Source organism: Cetorhinus maximus, chromosome 34 (genome assembly GCF_964194155.1).
Source record: "Cetorhinus maximus chromosome 34, sCetMax3.hap1.1, whole genome shotgun sequence".
Taxonomy (NCBI): Eukaryota; Metazoa; Chordata; class Chondrichthyes; order Lamniformes; family Cetorhinidae; genus Cetorhinus; species Cetorhinus maximus.
Window position 1 is genome coordinate 5,733,525 of NC_135912.1, and position 16,306 is coordinate 5,749,830.

General features: G+C 51.6%; 1 protein-coding gene across 1 annotated transcript in view; it reads left to right on the forward strand.

The window, feature by feature from the left end:
* LOC144671800 (polyamine-transporting ATPase 13A3-like) overlaps positions 1–16,306 on the forward strand; it is a 59,796-nt gene that overhangs the window by 18,506 nt on the left and 24,984 nt on the right. Inside the window, exons 7-19 of the mRNA XM_078533845.1 lie at positions 358–427; positions 1,477–1,611; positions 1,705–1,777; positions 2,010–2,141; positions 2,900–3,091; positions 3,202–3,359; positions 4,134–4,322; positions 5,303–5,364; positions 9,252–9,402; positions 10,373–10,489; positions 12,089–12,106; positions 14,056–14,209; positions 15,210–15,330. Of these exons, the coding sequence (XP_078389971.1) occupies positions 358–427; positions 1,477–1,611; positions 1,705–1,777; positions 2,010–2,141; positions 2,900–3,091; positions 3,202–3,359; positions 4,134–4,322; positions 5,303–5,364; positions 9,252–9,402; positions 10,373–10,489; positions 12,089–12,106; positions 14,056–14,209; positions 15,210–15,330 (1,572 nt within the window). The remainder of the gene's footprint in view (positions 1–357; positions 428–1,476; positions 1,612–1,704; positions 1,778–2,009; positions 2,142–2,899; positions 3,092–3,201; positions 3,360–4,133; positions 4,323–5,302; positions 5,365–9,251; positions 9,403–10,372; positions 10,490–12,088; positions 12,107–14,055; positions 14,210–15,209; positions 15,331–16,306) is intronic.

A 16,306-nucleotide genomic window follows, 5' to 3' on the forward strand; every position in this document is an offset into this window, starting at 1 on the left:
TGTCATTTGTGACTTCAGGAAAGAGCTGTTTCGTTACTGTGGCAGGGGCCGAAACCTGATTGGAGGGAGTTCCAGGAAAGACGGGCACGGATTGGGAGGCAGCAACGCATTCAAGGGCTCCAGAGAGGAACACGAGGGTTGGAGATGGGATGCTGGTTTACAAGGATGGAGGGGTGAAGGATGCGGGCAGATTGTTCCCTGTGGCGGGGGTTGGAGAGTTCATTCTGGCTTGTGGGTGCGAGTTGTTCTGGCTGGGTGGTTGTGGGGGTGGGGGGGGCGGGGGAGGGGGGTGGTGGCGTGTTCTCTCTGTGGGCGTGTAGGTTTGTCTCCAGCCTCTCAATTGTTCTCCCTCCGCAGGAAACTCTTTTACGGAGAGAATCAAATTGACGTGAAAGTGCCTTCAATCCCTCGGCTCCTGGTGAAGGAGGTAAGGCTCCGGGTAACGAAACCTTGACCCCCGTGGGGGCCACAGCTGGCTGGTTAGCACGACGCAGGAGGGAGGGAGAGCAAGAGGTGACTTTTGTTCACAGGCAGTGCTGTTTCATGGACAAGACCCTTGAGCTGCTGCTGGGTAGCTCTGATCACCATCTGACATTCCCAGCAGCCGCCTTGCACAACGGTCAAGGGGTCAGAGCAGGGCAGGAGTGTAGGATGATCAAAACCTGAATCCTACGCAGACAGTGCCTGGTGTCCTGGGCTCAGGGGCATGGCCATCATTTAAGTGGCAATTTCCTTTTCTTGATAATCTGCATCTAACCCCGTGCTGTACCTGTCCTGGGAGTGTTTGATGGGGACAGTGTAGAGGGAGCTTTACTCTGTATCTAACCCCGTGCTGTACCTGCCCTGGGAGTGTTTGACGGGGACAGTGTAGAGGGAGCTTTACTCTGTATCTAACCCCGTGCTGTACCTGTCCTGGGAGTGTTTGATGGGGACAGTGTAGAGGGAGATTTACTCTGTATCTAACCCTGTGCTGTACCTGACCTGGGAGTGTTTGATGGGGACAGTGTAGAGGGAGCTTTACTCTGTATCTAACCCTGTGCTGTACCTGTCCTGGGAGTGTTTGATGGGGACAGTGTGGAGGAAGCTTTACTCTGTATCTAACCCCATGCTGTACCTGTCCTGGGAGTGTTTGATGAGGACAGTGTAGAGGGAGCTTTACTCTGTATCTAACCCCGTGCTGTACCTGTCCTGGGAGTGTTTGATGGAGACAGTGTAGAGGAAGCTTTACTCTGTATCTAACCCCATGCTGTACCTGTCCTGGGAGTGTTTGATGGAGACAGTGTAGAGGAAGCTTTACTCTGTATCTAACCCCGTGCTGTACCTGTCCTGGGAGTGTTTGATGGGGACAGTGTAGAGGGAGCTTTACTCTGTATCTAACCCTGTGCTGTACCTGTCCTGGGAATGTTTGATGGGGACAGTGTAGAGGGAGCTTTACTCTGTATCTAACCTGCGCTGTGGTCCTCCCATTATCTGTAGGTGCTGAATCCATTCTACATTTTCCAAGTCTTCAGTGTGATCCTCTGGTCCTTTGACGATTATTACCTGTACGCATCTGCCATCGTCTTCATGTCTGTCCTCTCCATCTGTACATCGCTGTACACTGTGAGAAAGGTAAGAGATCTCGGTCACCCTCCATCCAGCAGTAAAACTGGCCCAGCCATCGTCTGAAACCTTCTCAGCCACGTCTTTGTTTTACCCCCTCAGCAATACGTCCTCTTGCACGACATGGTGGCTGCCCACAACGTGGTCCGGGTGAGGGTTTACCGTAGCAACAATGGTGAGTCAGCCTCTCGCGCGGCACGTCCTCTCTGTCTCTCTTTGTGCTGCCTCTCTCGCCCGCTCGAGCTCTCCATTGCGTGCCCGCCTGCTCCGCGCTTTCTCCTTTTGCTCAAGCTTGCTTGCGCTCTGTCTGACTCTGCCAGTACCACCCTGACCTGACCGAAAGGGGGTGTGAAATGTGCCATGATTCGCTGCCCTTTCGGGTGTTAAATTCCCCCTGTTGTTTGCAGTGACCGAGGAAATCTTCTCCACTGACCTGGTACCCGGGGATGTCATCGTCATCCCGACCAATGGCACGATGATGCCCTGCGACGCAGTGCTGATCAGTGGAACGTGTGTTGTCAACGAGAGCTTGTTAACCGGTGAGGACTGATCAGCGTTATAGTACTGGGGAGGGAGTGACTGGGTGACTGGGGGCCCTCTGTCACTGTGCTCTTGCAACGGCAGCCACTGCACCCCCTGCAGCCCCCTCCTTAGCAGGTGCTGCGTCCGGTCTGTAATGGGCAGTGAACTGCTACCAAACCAGCAGAGGCGTCACTGATACCAGAATGGACTAGTCTCTGACATTGAGGAGCTTGTGCCAAAATGTCATTGGTTAAGGCCTTAGCTGGCATTGTGGTCAATTCTGGACACCAAACTCTAGGAAAGATGTCAAGGTTTTGAAAAGGGGCGGGGAGGATATTTATTAGAATGGCACCAGGAACGAGGGCCTCGGAGAGACTAGAGAAGCTGGGACTGTTCTCCTCGGAGCAGAGAAGGTTAAGGGGGAGCTGGAATGCACTCCTGAAAGGGCAGTGGAAGCAGGTTCAATCGCACCTTTTCAAAACGGGGATTGAATAAATACTTGAAAGGGGAAAACGGTAGCAGGGCGGTAGGGGCAAGAGCAGGGGGCAGTGGGACTAATTGTCTGGCAAGAGCTGGCACGGGCACTTTGGACCGAATGGTCTCCGTCTGTGCTGTGTGCGTGTGGTTCTAGGCAAATACATCACGGGCTCCAATTTGTTTGAGCCAAACGTTATCGTTGATTGCTGCCTTTCTAAGGCTTCCTTTGTGACCCGTGAGTTTACTTTTTAAATGGTGTCTCCCTCCACCCTCCCCACCCACCCCGTGCCCCTTCCAGGGGAAAGCGTGCCCGTCCTGAAGACCAGCCTTCCGGTCCCCGCCCGCTGCGCCAACGGGACGGTGCAGCAGGAGGAGGAGGAGGTGTACAGCCCGGAGAGCCACAAGCGGCACACCCTGTTTTGCGGTACGGCCGTCATCCAGACGCGGTTTTACAGCGGCGAGCCGGTGAAAGCCGTGGTCATCCGTACAGGTACGTGGGGGAGGGGTGCGCGGGGCCTGGCGCTGGCCTAACCCATTGTTGTTTTGGGGTTTTTTTTTTTGTCGTCGTAAATGTTGTGTCTTCATTTCCTCCCCGCCCAGGCTTCTACACTTCGAAAGGGCAGCTGGTTTGCTCGATCCTTTACCCGAAGCCCACCGACTTCAAGCTGTACCGCGACGCGTATCGCTTCCTGCTCTGCCTGGTGTGTGTGGCGGGGATCGGCATGGTCTACAGCATCATCAGCAGCACCCTGAAAGGGGTGAGCATGGGGCGGGGAGGGAGGTGGGCGCGCGGCGGGGGGGGGGGGGGGGGTGGTGGTGTGGGGTGTAGGGGAGGGTGGTGGTGGCGAGGGAGGAGTCTCGCAGTCCGCTGCCCCTTTTTTTTACCAGAGCCGCTGTGTTGCGTTTCTTTGACTCGTCTGGCCCCATCACCTCAGGTTCGAGGCATGGTCTGGATGTTGGGACTGAGGGGGGACTTGTTTCAACCGGGACGCTGGTTGGGGTAGAAACAGTGCCCCTGTTGCACTCAGTACCGAAAATACACACCAGGCCGGCTAGTGCTGACACACAAGACGAGGCAGCTTGTGGCACCTTCACACTTACTTCCTTTTGGATAAGATTTCGGAGGATAAAAGCGGGGAAGACTCTGTATCGGGAACGGAGAGGGGAGGCTAAACGCCCACTGTGTATATCCAGTATCCGAGTGTAACAGGAAGCTGGACGTCCTAGAAAGAATAATCACAGCCTTTTGTCGCCAAAGATGGCTGTTCAAATATGACGAACAAACTTGCCAAATGGTGGCGCCTCACATTAACTAGCCATCACTATATTATCTCTAGTCAGACCTCTGTGATGTGACCCTGTGTGATAACTAATTGCATATTTAAGTAACACTAAGCATCTATTTAGGCTGCGCCCTCTGTGCCAGGCTGACCATTAAGAGGGTGCTTTGAGTATTTGGGCTATGATTGGAGGGTGGGGGGTGGGCTGCTTCTGTGACCTTTGCTGACCTTCTCCCCTCTTCTTGACCCCAGGAAGAGGCTGAGCGCATCATCGTCGAGGCACTGGACATCATTACGATCACCGTGCCGCCCGCCCTCCCGGCTGCCATGACGGCTGGCATCGTCTACGCGCAGCACCGCCTCAAGCGGAAGGGCATCTACTCCATCAGCCCGCAGCGCATCAACGTCTGCGGGCAGCTCAACCTGGTCTGCTTCGACAAGGTCAGTTGCCTAGGAAAGAGAGAGAGAGGGGAATGGAGTTTGGAGGGATAGCGGGGTGGGGGTTGGCGGGGGGGTCGCCCTTGGTATGTTCCCCTCTCTACCCCCTCCCCCCCCACTCAGTGCCATCACTGCATTGGCAAGGGGTGGAGGCTCGGGCAGGGCAGAACCTCCCCTCCTCTCCCTTCTCTCCCCCGATAAACTGCTAATCTGCAGCTTCCTGAGGCTGTTCGACTGGGTGAGGCATTGTGCCCAAGCCTCGCTGGGCGAAGTGAGGGAAAACCCCCCCCGCCCGGAGCTGGTGTTTCTCACGTGTCGGTGCAGACTCGATGGACCGAAGGGCCTCATCTGCACTGTGTGATTCTGTGATTCGGGAGAGCTTTGAGAACCAGTGGCTCAAAGCTGCTTGTTCCTTGCCAGCACGCTACGCTCTCCGCATTGCCACGTCCCAGATTGCTCGTGCGCTGTACCCCACAGAGTGTTGGGTTTCCTGAAAGAAACATCGAATTTGGGTGAGAATGGGGCACCTTCAGGAGAGCAGAGAGTAAAAAGATTTATGCTCGTACAGACAGAGGATGACATCCTGACCTTCCTGTCACCTCTCAGGCGGCCGAATCTCCGCTTTAACTCGCCTGTATCTTTAATAACCACGCAGAACTTAACAGCGCAGAAACAGGCCACTGGCCTGTGCCAGCGTTTGTTTATGTTCCACGTGAGCGTCCTCCCACCCTTACTTCACCTCACCCTATCCTTCGATTCCTTTCTTCCCCCCCCCCCCACATGTGTTTACCCAGCTTCCCCTTAAACGCATTGACACTATTCACCTCAACCACTCCCCGTGGCAGCGAGTTCCACATTCTCGCCACTCTCTGGGTGAAGAAGTTTCTCCTGAATTCCTGTTTTGGATTTATTAGTGACTGTGACCACGCCCCCCATGGTCGAATATCCCCTTTTATTGAAACATTGCTTCTATTGTTCGGCAGACGGGGACGCTGACTGAGGATGGTCTGGACATGTGGGGCTTTCTCCGAGCACAGGACGGCAGGTGAGGTCAAGAATGGTTTGCTAACCCCCTACTCCAAATCTTTATGTGTTGGGGTAGGCAGTTGGGTGGGGGGGTGGGGTGCCGATTGGAGGAAGTGGGGTGGGTGCATGCATGGGGATTGCAGTAATCTGCTTGCTCCAGAGAGCAGCGGAGGCTCAGTCATTGAGTATGTTCAAGGCAGAGATCGATAGATTCCTAGACATCAAAGGATTATGGGGATAGTGAGAGAAAATGGTGTTGAGTTAAAAGATCAGCCTCGATCTAGTCGAATGGAGGAGCAGGCGGAAGGGGCTGAATGGCCTCCTCCTGCTTCCTCGAGCACCACCTTGAGCTCTGCGTTTCCGAGCTTGAGCGGCGGCTGGAGTCGGAGGTGCGTCCATGAGGCAGAGAACGACGCGGGTAGCGCATTCAGGCCGCAAGTTTAGGGGCAGGTAGGCAGTCCCAAGAGAAACAGGCGGGTAGTGCAGGAGTCCCCATTCTGGATATCGGTGAAGGTGGTGGATCGTTGGAGGAGTGCAGCAAGAGCCAAGCCCGTGCCATGGCCTGGCTGTACAGGAGGGGTGGAAGAAGAGTGGCAGGGCAGTACTGACAGGGGATTCTTTAGTTAGGGGAGCAGACAGGCCTTTCTGCAGCCGTCAACATGACTCCAGGATGGTTTGTTGCCTCCCTAGAGCTAGGGTCAAGGATGTCACAGAACGGCTGCAGGACATTCTTGTGGGGGAACTCTTTCGAGTTATCAACAGTCACAGATTGCAACTCTTTCGAATACAATCACAGTTCTTGGTTTCCGGGAGTGGGACATGAACCCACAACCCTCTGATTCAAAGGCGAGGGTGCTATGAACTGAGCCACAGCTGACACCTCCTTGTGGGGGAAACTCTTTCGAGTTATTAACAGTCACAGATTGCAACTCTTTCGAGTACAATCACAGTTCTTGGTTTCCGGGAGTGGGACATGAACCCACAACCCTCTGATTCAAAGGCGAGGGTGCTATGAACTGAGCCACAGCTGACACCTCCTTGTGGGGGAAGGCGAACGGCCAGAGTTCATGGTCCACATTGGTACTAATGATATAGGTAGGAAGGGGGATGTGGTCCTGCAATCGGAATTTAGTTAGCTAGGTAGTAAATTAGCAAGCAGGATCTCCAAAGTAGTAATCTCCGGATTACAACCAGTGCCACGTGCCAGTGAGTACAGAAATAGGAAGATAAGACAGATGAACGTGTGGCTAGAAAGATGGTGCAGGAGGGAGGGCTTTAGATTCCTGGGACACCGGGACTGACCCTGGGGGCAGGTGGCACCTGTACAAGCCAGGTGGGTTGCATCTGAACAGAGCCGGGGCTGAATTCCCTGCAGGTCGTTTTGCCAGTGCTGTTGGGGGGGCAGATAGCACTAAAATAGAGAATACTAAGTTAATAGATGGAGTCGGAGTAAGGGAGCAGGTAATGAAGTCTAAATCAGGGTTACACTGCCTGTATGTGAATGCACGGAGTATAGTTAATGAAATTGGGGAGTTAAAGGCACAGATTGCCCTGTAGGATTATGATGTTGTGGCGGTAACAGAGACCTGGCTGAAGGAAGGGCAGATCTGGGTGCTAAATTTTCCTGTTACAAGGTGTCCAGAAAAGATGGGAAAGGGAACAAAGGAGGAGAGGTGGCGTTTTTGGTTAAGGAGAGTATTGCAGTACTGGAGAAAGAGGATGTGTCAGAAGATTCAAAGACAGGATCGGTTTGGTTGGAGCTAAGGAATAAGAAGGGGGCAATTTCATTGCTCGGTATAATATACAGACCACCAGCGATTGGGAAGGATATAGAGGAACAAACCTGCAAGGAAATTACAGAGAGGCGTAAACATCGTAGAGTAGTTATAATGGGGGACTTTAATTACCCGTATTTGTTTTAATATTCATTCCTGGGATATGGGCGTCACTGGCTAGGCCAGCATTTATTGCCCATCCCTAATTGCCCTTGTTCACAGGGCATTTATTTAAGAATCAATCACATTGCTGTGTGGGTCTGGAGTCACATGTAGGCCAGACCAGGTAAGGATGGCAGGTTTCCTTCCCTAAAGGACACTTAGATGGGTTTTTACAACAATCGGCAATCGTTTCATGGTCATCATTAGACTTTTAAGTCCAGATTTTTATTGTGTATAGATTGGGATTGTGGTAGTGTAAGGGGCAGTGAGGGACAAGCATTCCTAGATTGCGTTCAGGAGAATTTCCTACAGCAGTATGTGCCCAGTACAACAAGAAAGGAGGCACTGCTAGACCTGGTTCTTGGGAACAAATTGGGCCAAACAGATCAAGTGACAGTGGAGGAACATTTAGGGGACAGTGATCATTGTATTGTAAGGTTTAGGACGACAGTGGAAAATGACATTGGTCAATCCAGAGTAAGAATAGTCAACTGGCAGAGAGCGGACTTCAATGGGGCCAGAACAGAGCTGGGCTGGATAGACTGGAACCAAAGCTTGGTGGGCAAAACGGTGGCTGAGCAATGGGCTACCTTCATAGTGGAGATGGTTTGGGCACAGTCAAGATATGTTCCCTCGAAAGGGCAAGGTAGGACAAACAAATCCAAGAGCTCCCTGGATGACAGAGGAGATAGAAACTTAGTTAAAGGAGAAAAAGTGTGCTTACGACAGGTGTCAGGTAGCAAATACAATTGAGAACCAAGCTGAATACAGAAGGTTCAGAAGGGATGTGACAAAGCACATAGGGATTGTGAGAAAAGACTGGCAGCTAACATAAAAGGAAATCCCAAAGTATTCTATAAGCACATCAATAGTGAAAGGGGGGTAAAAGGAGGAGCAGGGATCAAAAAGGGGCTTTACACATAGAGGCAAGAGGCATGGTTTGGAATGCACTGCCTGGAAGTGTGAGGGAGGCAGGTTCAATTGAGGCATTCAAGAGGGCATTGGATGATTATTTAAATAGAAACAATGTGCAGGGTTACGGGGAGTGGGCAGGAGATTGGCACTAAGTTAAAATGCTCAGAGAGCCGGTGTAGACACGATGGGCTGAATGGCCTCCTTCTACACTAACGATCCTGTGATATGTTCCTATGTTTATGGCTTGGTTGTAACTGGCCCAGGTGCCATGTGGGTTAGGTACTGCTGCCCCCACCCCCACTCAAGCCTGAATCCTCTTACCTGTATAGCAGCATAGTGCGTACGGAATTGGACTAGCAGCCTAGTGGTCCCGAGTTCGGATCCCACGAGGGGAAAATTGTGAGACACAATTCAATTCATTTGCGAACTGCGGCCGTGAAAGGATGATTAAATCCTGCAGCACAGGAGGACCATTTGGCCTATCGCTAGCTGTTTGGAAAAAAGCTGTCCAATTTAAGACCTACTCATAATTCTGAGTTGGGGGCGGGGGTGAGTCTTAGCAATTATCGACCTCACTGTCAGCCAGTGGACAGGAGCAGGACTTGGTGATTACTGACACCTCTTGACATCCGATGAGCTGGTGGCAGAGGCAGAACTTGAAAATTCCTAAACTCCGGACTGAAACTTCAGCAGAGTCTCCCGATAAGAGCTGGGTTATTTGCGTTCCAAAAACTTAAGGCCCTAGGTGCCTGCCCTGTTTCTTGTTAGCTTATTGGGTGTAGGACAGTTAGGTGGTATAAATTCTCTGTGTAAATTCAATCCCAGTCATTCACGGGGAAGATTGACGGAGAGACTACCCAAATCATCTGTGTCCGGGGCCAGGGCCTGTGTCACTATGTCCAGCCACTTTCGCCCCTGAGGAGCTCCCACCCTAACTCAGCCCTTGCGAGTACCACCTCTCACTTGTGTCTCTCTCTGTCTCTCTCTCTTTCTCCTTCCCTTCCCCTTGTCCCCTCTCTCTTTCCCCCACCTCCCTCTCTTTTCCTCTCTGCAGGTTTCTCTCCCTGGAGCGTGAGGTCACCAGCCAGACTCTTACACGGTCCTACTTCATTGCTGCCATGGCAACCTGCCACACTCTGACGAACATCGAAGGGAAGATTTCTGGAGACCCCCTGGACTATAAGATGTTTGAGGCGACTGGCTGGGTGAGTGCCCCCCTCCACCCCTGCCTGAAGTCATCCAAAACTCTGCCATACACACCCTAACTCACGTCCAGTTCCCTTCACCCCCGTGCTCGGTGATCTACATTGGCTCCCGGTTTGGCAACGCCTCAATTTAAAAATTCCCATTCTTGTTTCCAGATCTCTCCTTAGTCTTGCCCCCTCCCTATCTCTGTAACCCCTTCAGCCCTACAACCCTCCAAGATCTCTGCACTCCTCTAGTTCTGGCATGTTGAGCATCCCTTCAACTGCCTGGACCCTAAGCTCCATAATTCCCTGCCAAGCCCCTCCCTCTCCTCCCTTTAAGACGTTCCTTAAAACCTTTGACCAAGATTTTGGTCACCAGTCCTTAACATCTCTACATGAAACTTACAGAATACTGAAAGGCCTGGATAGAGTGGACGTGGGGAAGATGTTTCCATTAGTAGGAGACACTAGGACCCGAGAGCACAGCCTCAGAGTAAAGGGAAGACCTTTTAGAACAGAGATGAGGAGAAACTTCTTTAGCCAGAGAGTGGTGAATCGATGGAATTCATTGCCACAGAAGGCTGTGGAGGCCAGGTCATTGAGTGTATTTAAGACCGAGATAGATAGGTTCTTGATTGGTAAGGGGATCAAAGGTTACGGGGAGAAGGCGGGAGAACGGGGTTGAGAAACTTATCAGCCATGATTGAATGGCGGAGCAGACTCGATGGGCCGAATGGCCTAATTTCTGCTCCTATGTCTTATGGTCTTATGGTCTTATCTCCTTATGTGGCTCGGTCGCAAATATCTTTCTCTGATCATGTTGCTGTGGAACATCTTGGGATGTTTTAAAATGTTATAAGTGCAAGGCACTGTTGAGGTAAGATCTAGTGGCCCATGGCTTTCCATCCTGATCCTCCCTACAGGGAAAAGGTGTTCCTCCCTCCTCGCCCTCCCTTAATTTTGGTCACCTTTCCTTTCCCCTCTGTAGATTCTGGAAGAGCCCACCGCCGAGGAGACAGCACTACATGATCAGATCATGCCCACTGTCGTGCATCCACCACATCAAACTACCTCTGCGATACCCAGCTGTGGGGATGCTGACATGGTAGGTGGGGTGGGGTGGGGTGGGGTGAGGGTTGGCGGGAGAGGGGGGGACTTGGAAAAGCCCGGGCTCGTGGTCGAGAATGGAACGCACTGGGAGTTGTTCAAAAAAAAAATGGTTGTAAAGATCTGCCCTGCGATTACAGGCCAGTCGGTTTAACTTGGGTGGTGGGGAAACTTCTAGAAGCAGTTATTCAGGATAGAATTAATAGTCACGTGGCAAAACTTGGATTGATTTGGGAAAAGTCGGCATGGATTTGTTAAAGGAGAATCGTCTTTAATTTGCTGGAGTTTTTCGAAGAGGTAACAGAGATGGTTGACGAGGGCAAGGTCCTTGATGTGGCGTATTTGGACTTCCAAAAGGCCTTCGATGCAGTGCCACACAACAGCCTTGTGAGGAAAGTAGATAGGGAGAAACTGTTTTCGTTCATAAACGGATCAAGAACCAGAGGGCACAGTTTTCAAATGTTGTGTAAAAGGAGCAAATGCGAGATGAGAAAAAAACTTTTTCACACAGCGGGTAACTAGGGTTTGGAACGTACTGCCTGGAAGTGTGGTGGAGGCAGGTTCCATTGAGGCATTCAAGAGGGCATTGGATGATTATCTAAATAGAAACAATGTGCAAGGGTACGGGGAGTGGGCAGGAGATTGATGCTAAGTTAAAATGCTCAAGAGAGCTGGCGCAGACACAGTGGGCTGAATGGCCTCCTTCGACACTGTGACGATTCTGTGATTCCAAGTGCAAGGGCTCAGAATGCATTGCAAGGAGGGTAAAAATGGCGTGGACCCCTTCTCCCAGGAACCCCATTCCCAGGGGAACAGTGTCACTGCCGGGTTATCCAGCCCCACCTCAAAGACCCTACTGACCTCTGTTCAACCAACTGAGTAGATGAATCCAAATTATATAGGTTCGGACGCCAGAGATAAGTCAATGTCATTAAACCAACAGAAAGTACAATCTAGTCTTGCCTGGAGGATAACCATTGGGGTCTGCACACTACCCACCAATCCAGGTGATGTCTCAGAGAAGGTGCACATGAAAATTCACAAGGATGATACAAGAGCTGAGAGGGAGAAGTGAAAAAGCTGGTGCTCTTTCCCTTTAGAAAAGGGAAGGCTTGAGGGGTAAACTAATAGAAGCTAGCTACTATCCGGTACAGGGGAAAAAGGTGATCCGAGCTGACTCGGAGATCACTAGACTCCCTCGACCGTGGGTGGAAGATTTATTTTTCTTGCTGACTTTGCTGGAAAGTGATGGGGAGAGGGGCAGACTGTATATAATGCACCATAAACAGCACCTGTAGCAAGGTATAAAAAAGGGGCCATTGGTGAGTGAGGGGCGCAGAATTGTTTGAATTATTTCTGCATGTACTCAATTATCCTTTCGCAACTCCACTGGGTGGGGTGGGTGGGTGGGGGTTGGGGTTTGGAGGGTTGGGTTGGGGTGGGGGTGCGGAGGTAGGTTGGGGAGGGTGGGGGTGGGGAGGTGCGTTGGGGGTGGGGTGGGGGTAGGGAGGTGGGGTGGGGGGGGGCTGACTTAATGATTTGTTCCCACCTTCGTGCTGACATGCTTTATTTTTTACCCCCCCCTCTTCCTCTGCAGGAGCTCCAGGAGCTGATGGTGAGTACAGCACCCTCTCCCGCAGGTCTGTTTCTGCCAGGTACTTTCTCTGCCAGTTTTGAGCGGGTGGGGTGACAGTTCACGCCACGAGTGCCTCCCTGCACCTCTTTACCAGCACCCCTTCTCTCCAAATCAACCCCCCCCACCCTCCCCACCCACCTCAGTCCTCCTGTGTGTAGGCAAGACCTGCTGCCATTATTTCATGCAACCCCCCTGCCCCCTTTCCAGCAACCTGAGCTGCTCTTCTACCATGTGAGGCCTCACCTTGCACAACCTAACACATCTTCCTGCAGTGTGTGAGGCAGCGAGTTATCGTAGCGATGATTACTGTCATACATGGAAAGTATTGCATGGGAAGGGGCGGTAGCAGTGTGGGAAGCTGGTATCACAGTATAAGACATTTCTCGAGCTCCAGGCTCTCTCATGTCTGATTTTGCAATAAGCGTCTTTACAATAATAACTTGAATTTAATGATTTACATAGTAAAACTTCCTTGGGAGGTGTTAATCAAGCAGAAAATTTAACCTAAGGAGACACTGGGACAGATGACCAAAAGCGTGGCCGAAGAGTTGGATTTTAAGGAGTGTCTTAAAGCAGGGGAGAGAGGTGGAGAGGTTTTTAAGGAGAGAACACTCAACAAAACTCAAGAAGCTCAACACCGTCCAGGACAAAGCAGCCCCACTTGATTGGCACCCCATCCACAAACATTCACTCCTTCCACCACTGACGCACAGTAGCAGCAGTGTGTGTACCATCTACAAGATGCACTGCAGGAACTCACCAAGACTCCTTAGACAGCACCTTCCAAACCCACGACCACTATCACCTAGAAGGACAAGGGCGGCAGACACATGGGAACATCACCACCTGGAGGTTCCCCTCCAAGTCACTCACCACCCTGACTTGGAAATATATCGGCCGTTCCTTCACTGTTGCTGGGTCAAAACCCTGGAACTCCCTCCCTAACAGCACTGTGGGTGTACCTACACCACATGGACTGCAGCGGCTCAAGAAGGCAGCTCACCCCCACCTTCTCAAGGGCAACTGGGGATGGGCAATAAATGCTGGCCCAGCCAGCGAAGCCCACATCCCGTGAATGAATAAAAAAAAATTTCCAGAGCTTAGGGTCCAGACAGCTGAAGTCATGGCCGCCAGGTTTTTTTTTTTCCTTCTTTTATGGGATGTGGATGTTGCTGGCAAGGCCAGCATTAGTTGCCCATCTCTAACTGCCCTTGAAGGGTGCAACAATTAAAATTGTGGATGCTCAAGAGGTCAGAAATGGAGGAGAACAGATATGTCAGAGGGCTGGAGAAGGTTACAGAGATAAGGAGGGTCAAGTTCATGATGGAATATACATGACTTCCCATAGCTCCCCCTGCCCGCGCCCCCGAACCTTCACCCCCCACCCCCACCCCCCCAAAAAGGGGGTTGTCAAGTATAAGGAGTTAATTGAAAATTGGATGGAAGAGATGAGATCTTGAAGGTGGGGAGACAGGTGACAGACGGCAGGGAGGGGAGCTGTACAACACCGGGCCATGATGACTGTGGCTGTCTCATCAATGACAAGGATGGGGGAACCACTAGTGAACCAGATTTGCCAAGAGGGACTCTGGACTTCAGACAAGATGGTGCTCCGACCCTCTGTGTTTTCTCAGGTGGGGCTGGTGTCTGAATATCCCAAGAAGTGGAGCAGGGAGCTCTCCCAGGCAACATTCCTGCCTTGACCAACACCACCAAGGGCAAGAGGCACGTTAACTGGCCATTCATCAGGTTGGCCTGTGGTGGGATCTTACTGCTCATAAAATGGCTGCCTAGTTAGCCTTCACAACCAACAGTGCTTTCACTTCATGGTTTTGAGGCGAGTATTGTTGGTATGATACGCTGTGGTTAGTTCCTGCCTGTATCCCTGACCACCTTTAACATCTATTTTCTTTCTTGCTTCCCTCCAGAATTCCTACGAGATCGGCATCATCAGCCAGTTCCCCTTCTCCTCTGCCCTTCAACGCATGAGTGTGGTAACCCGAACCCTCGGCGAGAGGCGGCTGACTGCCTACATGAAGGGGGCACCCGAGACGGTGGCCAGCCTGTGTAAAAAGGAGACAGGTGGGTCTGGAGCTCCCCTTCCTACCCACCCACTAACCAGCTGGGAGTTACGAGGGTTCGGGTGGGATGGTTTGCATATACGTGCATGCCTGTGTGTGATTTGAGAGAGCGGGAGTGAGTGTTTGACAGTGCATGTTGCATAAATGATACCAGAACTGAGAGGTTATAACTATCGGGAAAAGAGTGAACAGGCTGGGGCTCTTCTCTCTCTAAAGGAGAGGGCTGGGGTGTGACCTGATAGAGGTCTTTAAAATTAGACGTAGAGAATATGTTTCCCCTTGTGGGGGAGTCCAAAGCCAGGAGCCATAAATATAAGATTGTCACTAATAAATCCAGTAGGGACCTTTGTCACCCAGACAGTAGTGAGAATGGGGATTCACTACAATAGGGAGTGGCTGAGGCGATCATCGCAGATACAGAATTGGTATGATGCAGAAGGAGGCCATTTGGCCCATCGTGTCTGCACTGGCTCTCCCAATGAGTGACTCACCTAGTTCCATTCTCCCCGTAACCCTGCCTACTCTTCCTCTTCAGCTAACCCTAGTTCCCCTTTGACTGCTTCAACTGAACCTGCCTCCAACGCACACTGAAGCAGAGCATTCCAGACCCTAGCCGCGTGAAAAAGTTTTCCCTTATATCATTATTGCTTTTTTTAAAAAACTAATTGCTTTAAATCTATGCCCTCTCGTACCTTTAGCAAGAGCGTGACTGAAGGTTTGAGCAGGAGATGGATGGTGATGTTACCGAGTTGGAAGGAGATGATTTGGTGATTGAGGCGCTTATGGGGTCAGGAGCTGTGGCAGCTCCCGACCTGCGTACCCATTGCCGCATTGAGTTAAACTCTCCCCGGACTGTTCTGTGACAGTAATCTCCCTGCTGCTTTGCCATCCCAGACAGGAGACGTCTAGTCCCGATGTTGAGTAGGTCCCAGAAAAGGCAAGAATTGATTTAACTGTGGCTGTGACTGACCCGTGGCTTCTCTCTTTTTTTTTTGTGACAGTTCCGGAGAATTTCTCTGAGGTTTTAGAGAAGTACACGCAGCAGGGTCTGAGGGTAATCGCACTGGCTCACCGCAAGCTGGAGGCAAAACTTACCTGGCACAAGGTGCAGAGCGTTAACAGGTAACAATGGGCAACGCCAGGGGATATTAGGACTGGCGACCAAAACTATGGTCAGAGAGGCAGACTGGAAGGAGCAACTTCAAAGAGGAGGGTGAGGTGGAGAGGTTTAGGGATGAGCTTAGGACCCAGGCAGCTGAAGGCACGGCCGCCCAATGGTGCAGTGATTAAAATCGGGGTTGGGGTATGGGGGGGGTGGGGTGAAGGGGGCCAGAATTGGAGGAGTGCAGAGACCTCGGAGGGCTGGAGGAGGTTACAGAGTTGGTGGTGGTGGGGGGTGGGGGGTGAGGGGAGGCAAGGCTGTGGAGGGATTTGGAAACAAGGATGAGGTTTTGAAATTGAGGCGTTGCCTGATTGGCATCCTATGTTGGTCAGCGAGTAGAGAAATGAAGAAATCCAATCCCCACCCAGCTTTCTTACTCTACGCTGCAGTCTGTTTTGTTTCATATTTGTTCATGAGATGTGGGCTTCGCTGGCTAGGCCAGCATTTATTGCCCATCCCTAATTGCCCCTTGAGAAGGTGGTGGTGAGCTGCCTTCTTGAACCGCTGCAGTCCATGTGGTGTAGTTACACCCACAGTGCTGTTAGGGAGGGGGTTCCAGGATTTTGACCCAGCGACAATTTAGTGATATATTTCCAAGTCAGAATGGTCAGTGACTTGAGGGGGAACTTGCAGGTGGTGGTGTCCCCATGTGTCTGCTGCCCTTGTCCTTCTAGATGGCAGAGGTTGTGGGTTTGCAAGGTGCTGTCGAAGGGGCCTCGGTGAGTTGCTGCAGTGCATCTTGTAGATGGTACACACACTGCTGCTGCTACTGTGCATCGGTGGTGGAGGGAGTGAATATTTAAGGTGGTGGATCGGGTGCCAGTCAAGTGGGCTGATTTGTCCTGGATGGTGTCGAACTTCTTAAATGTTGGTGCTGCACTAGTACCGGGGCCCTATTGATTGTTAGGCACATATGAGCATGGCCAAGTATAGCAT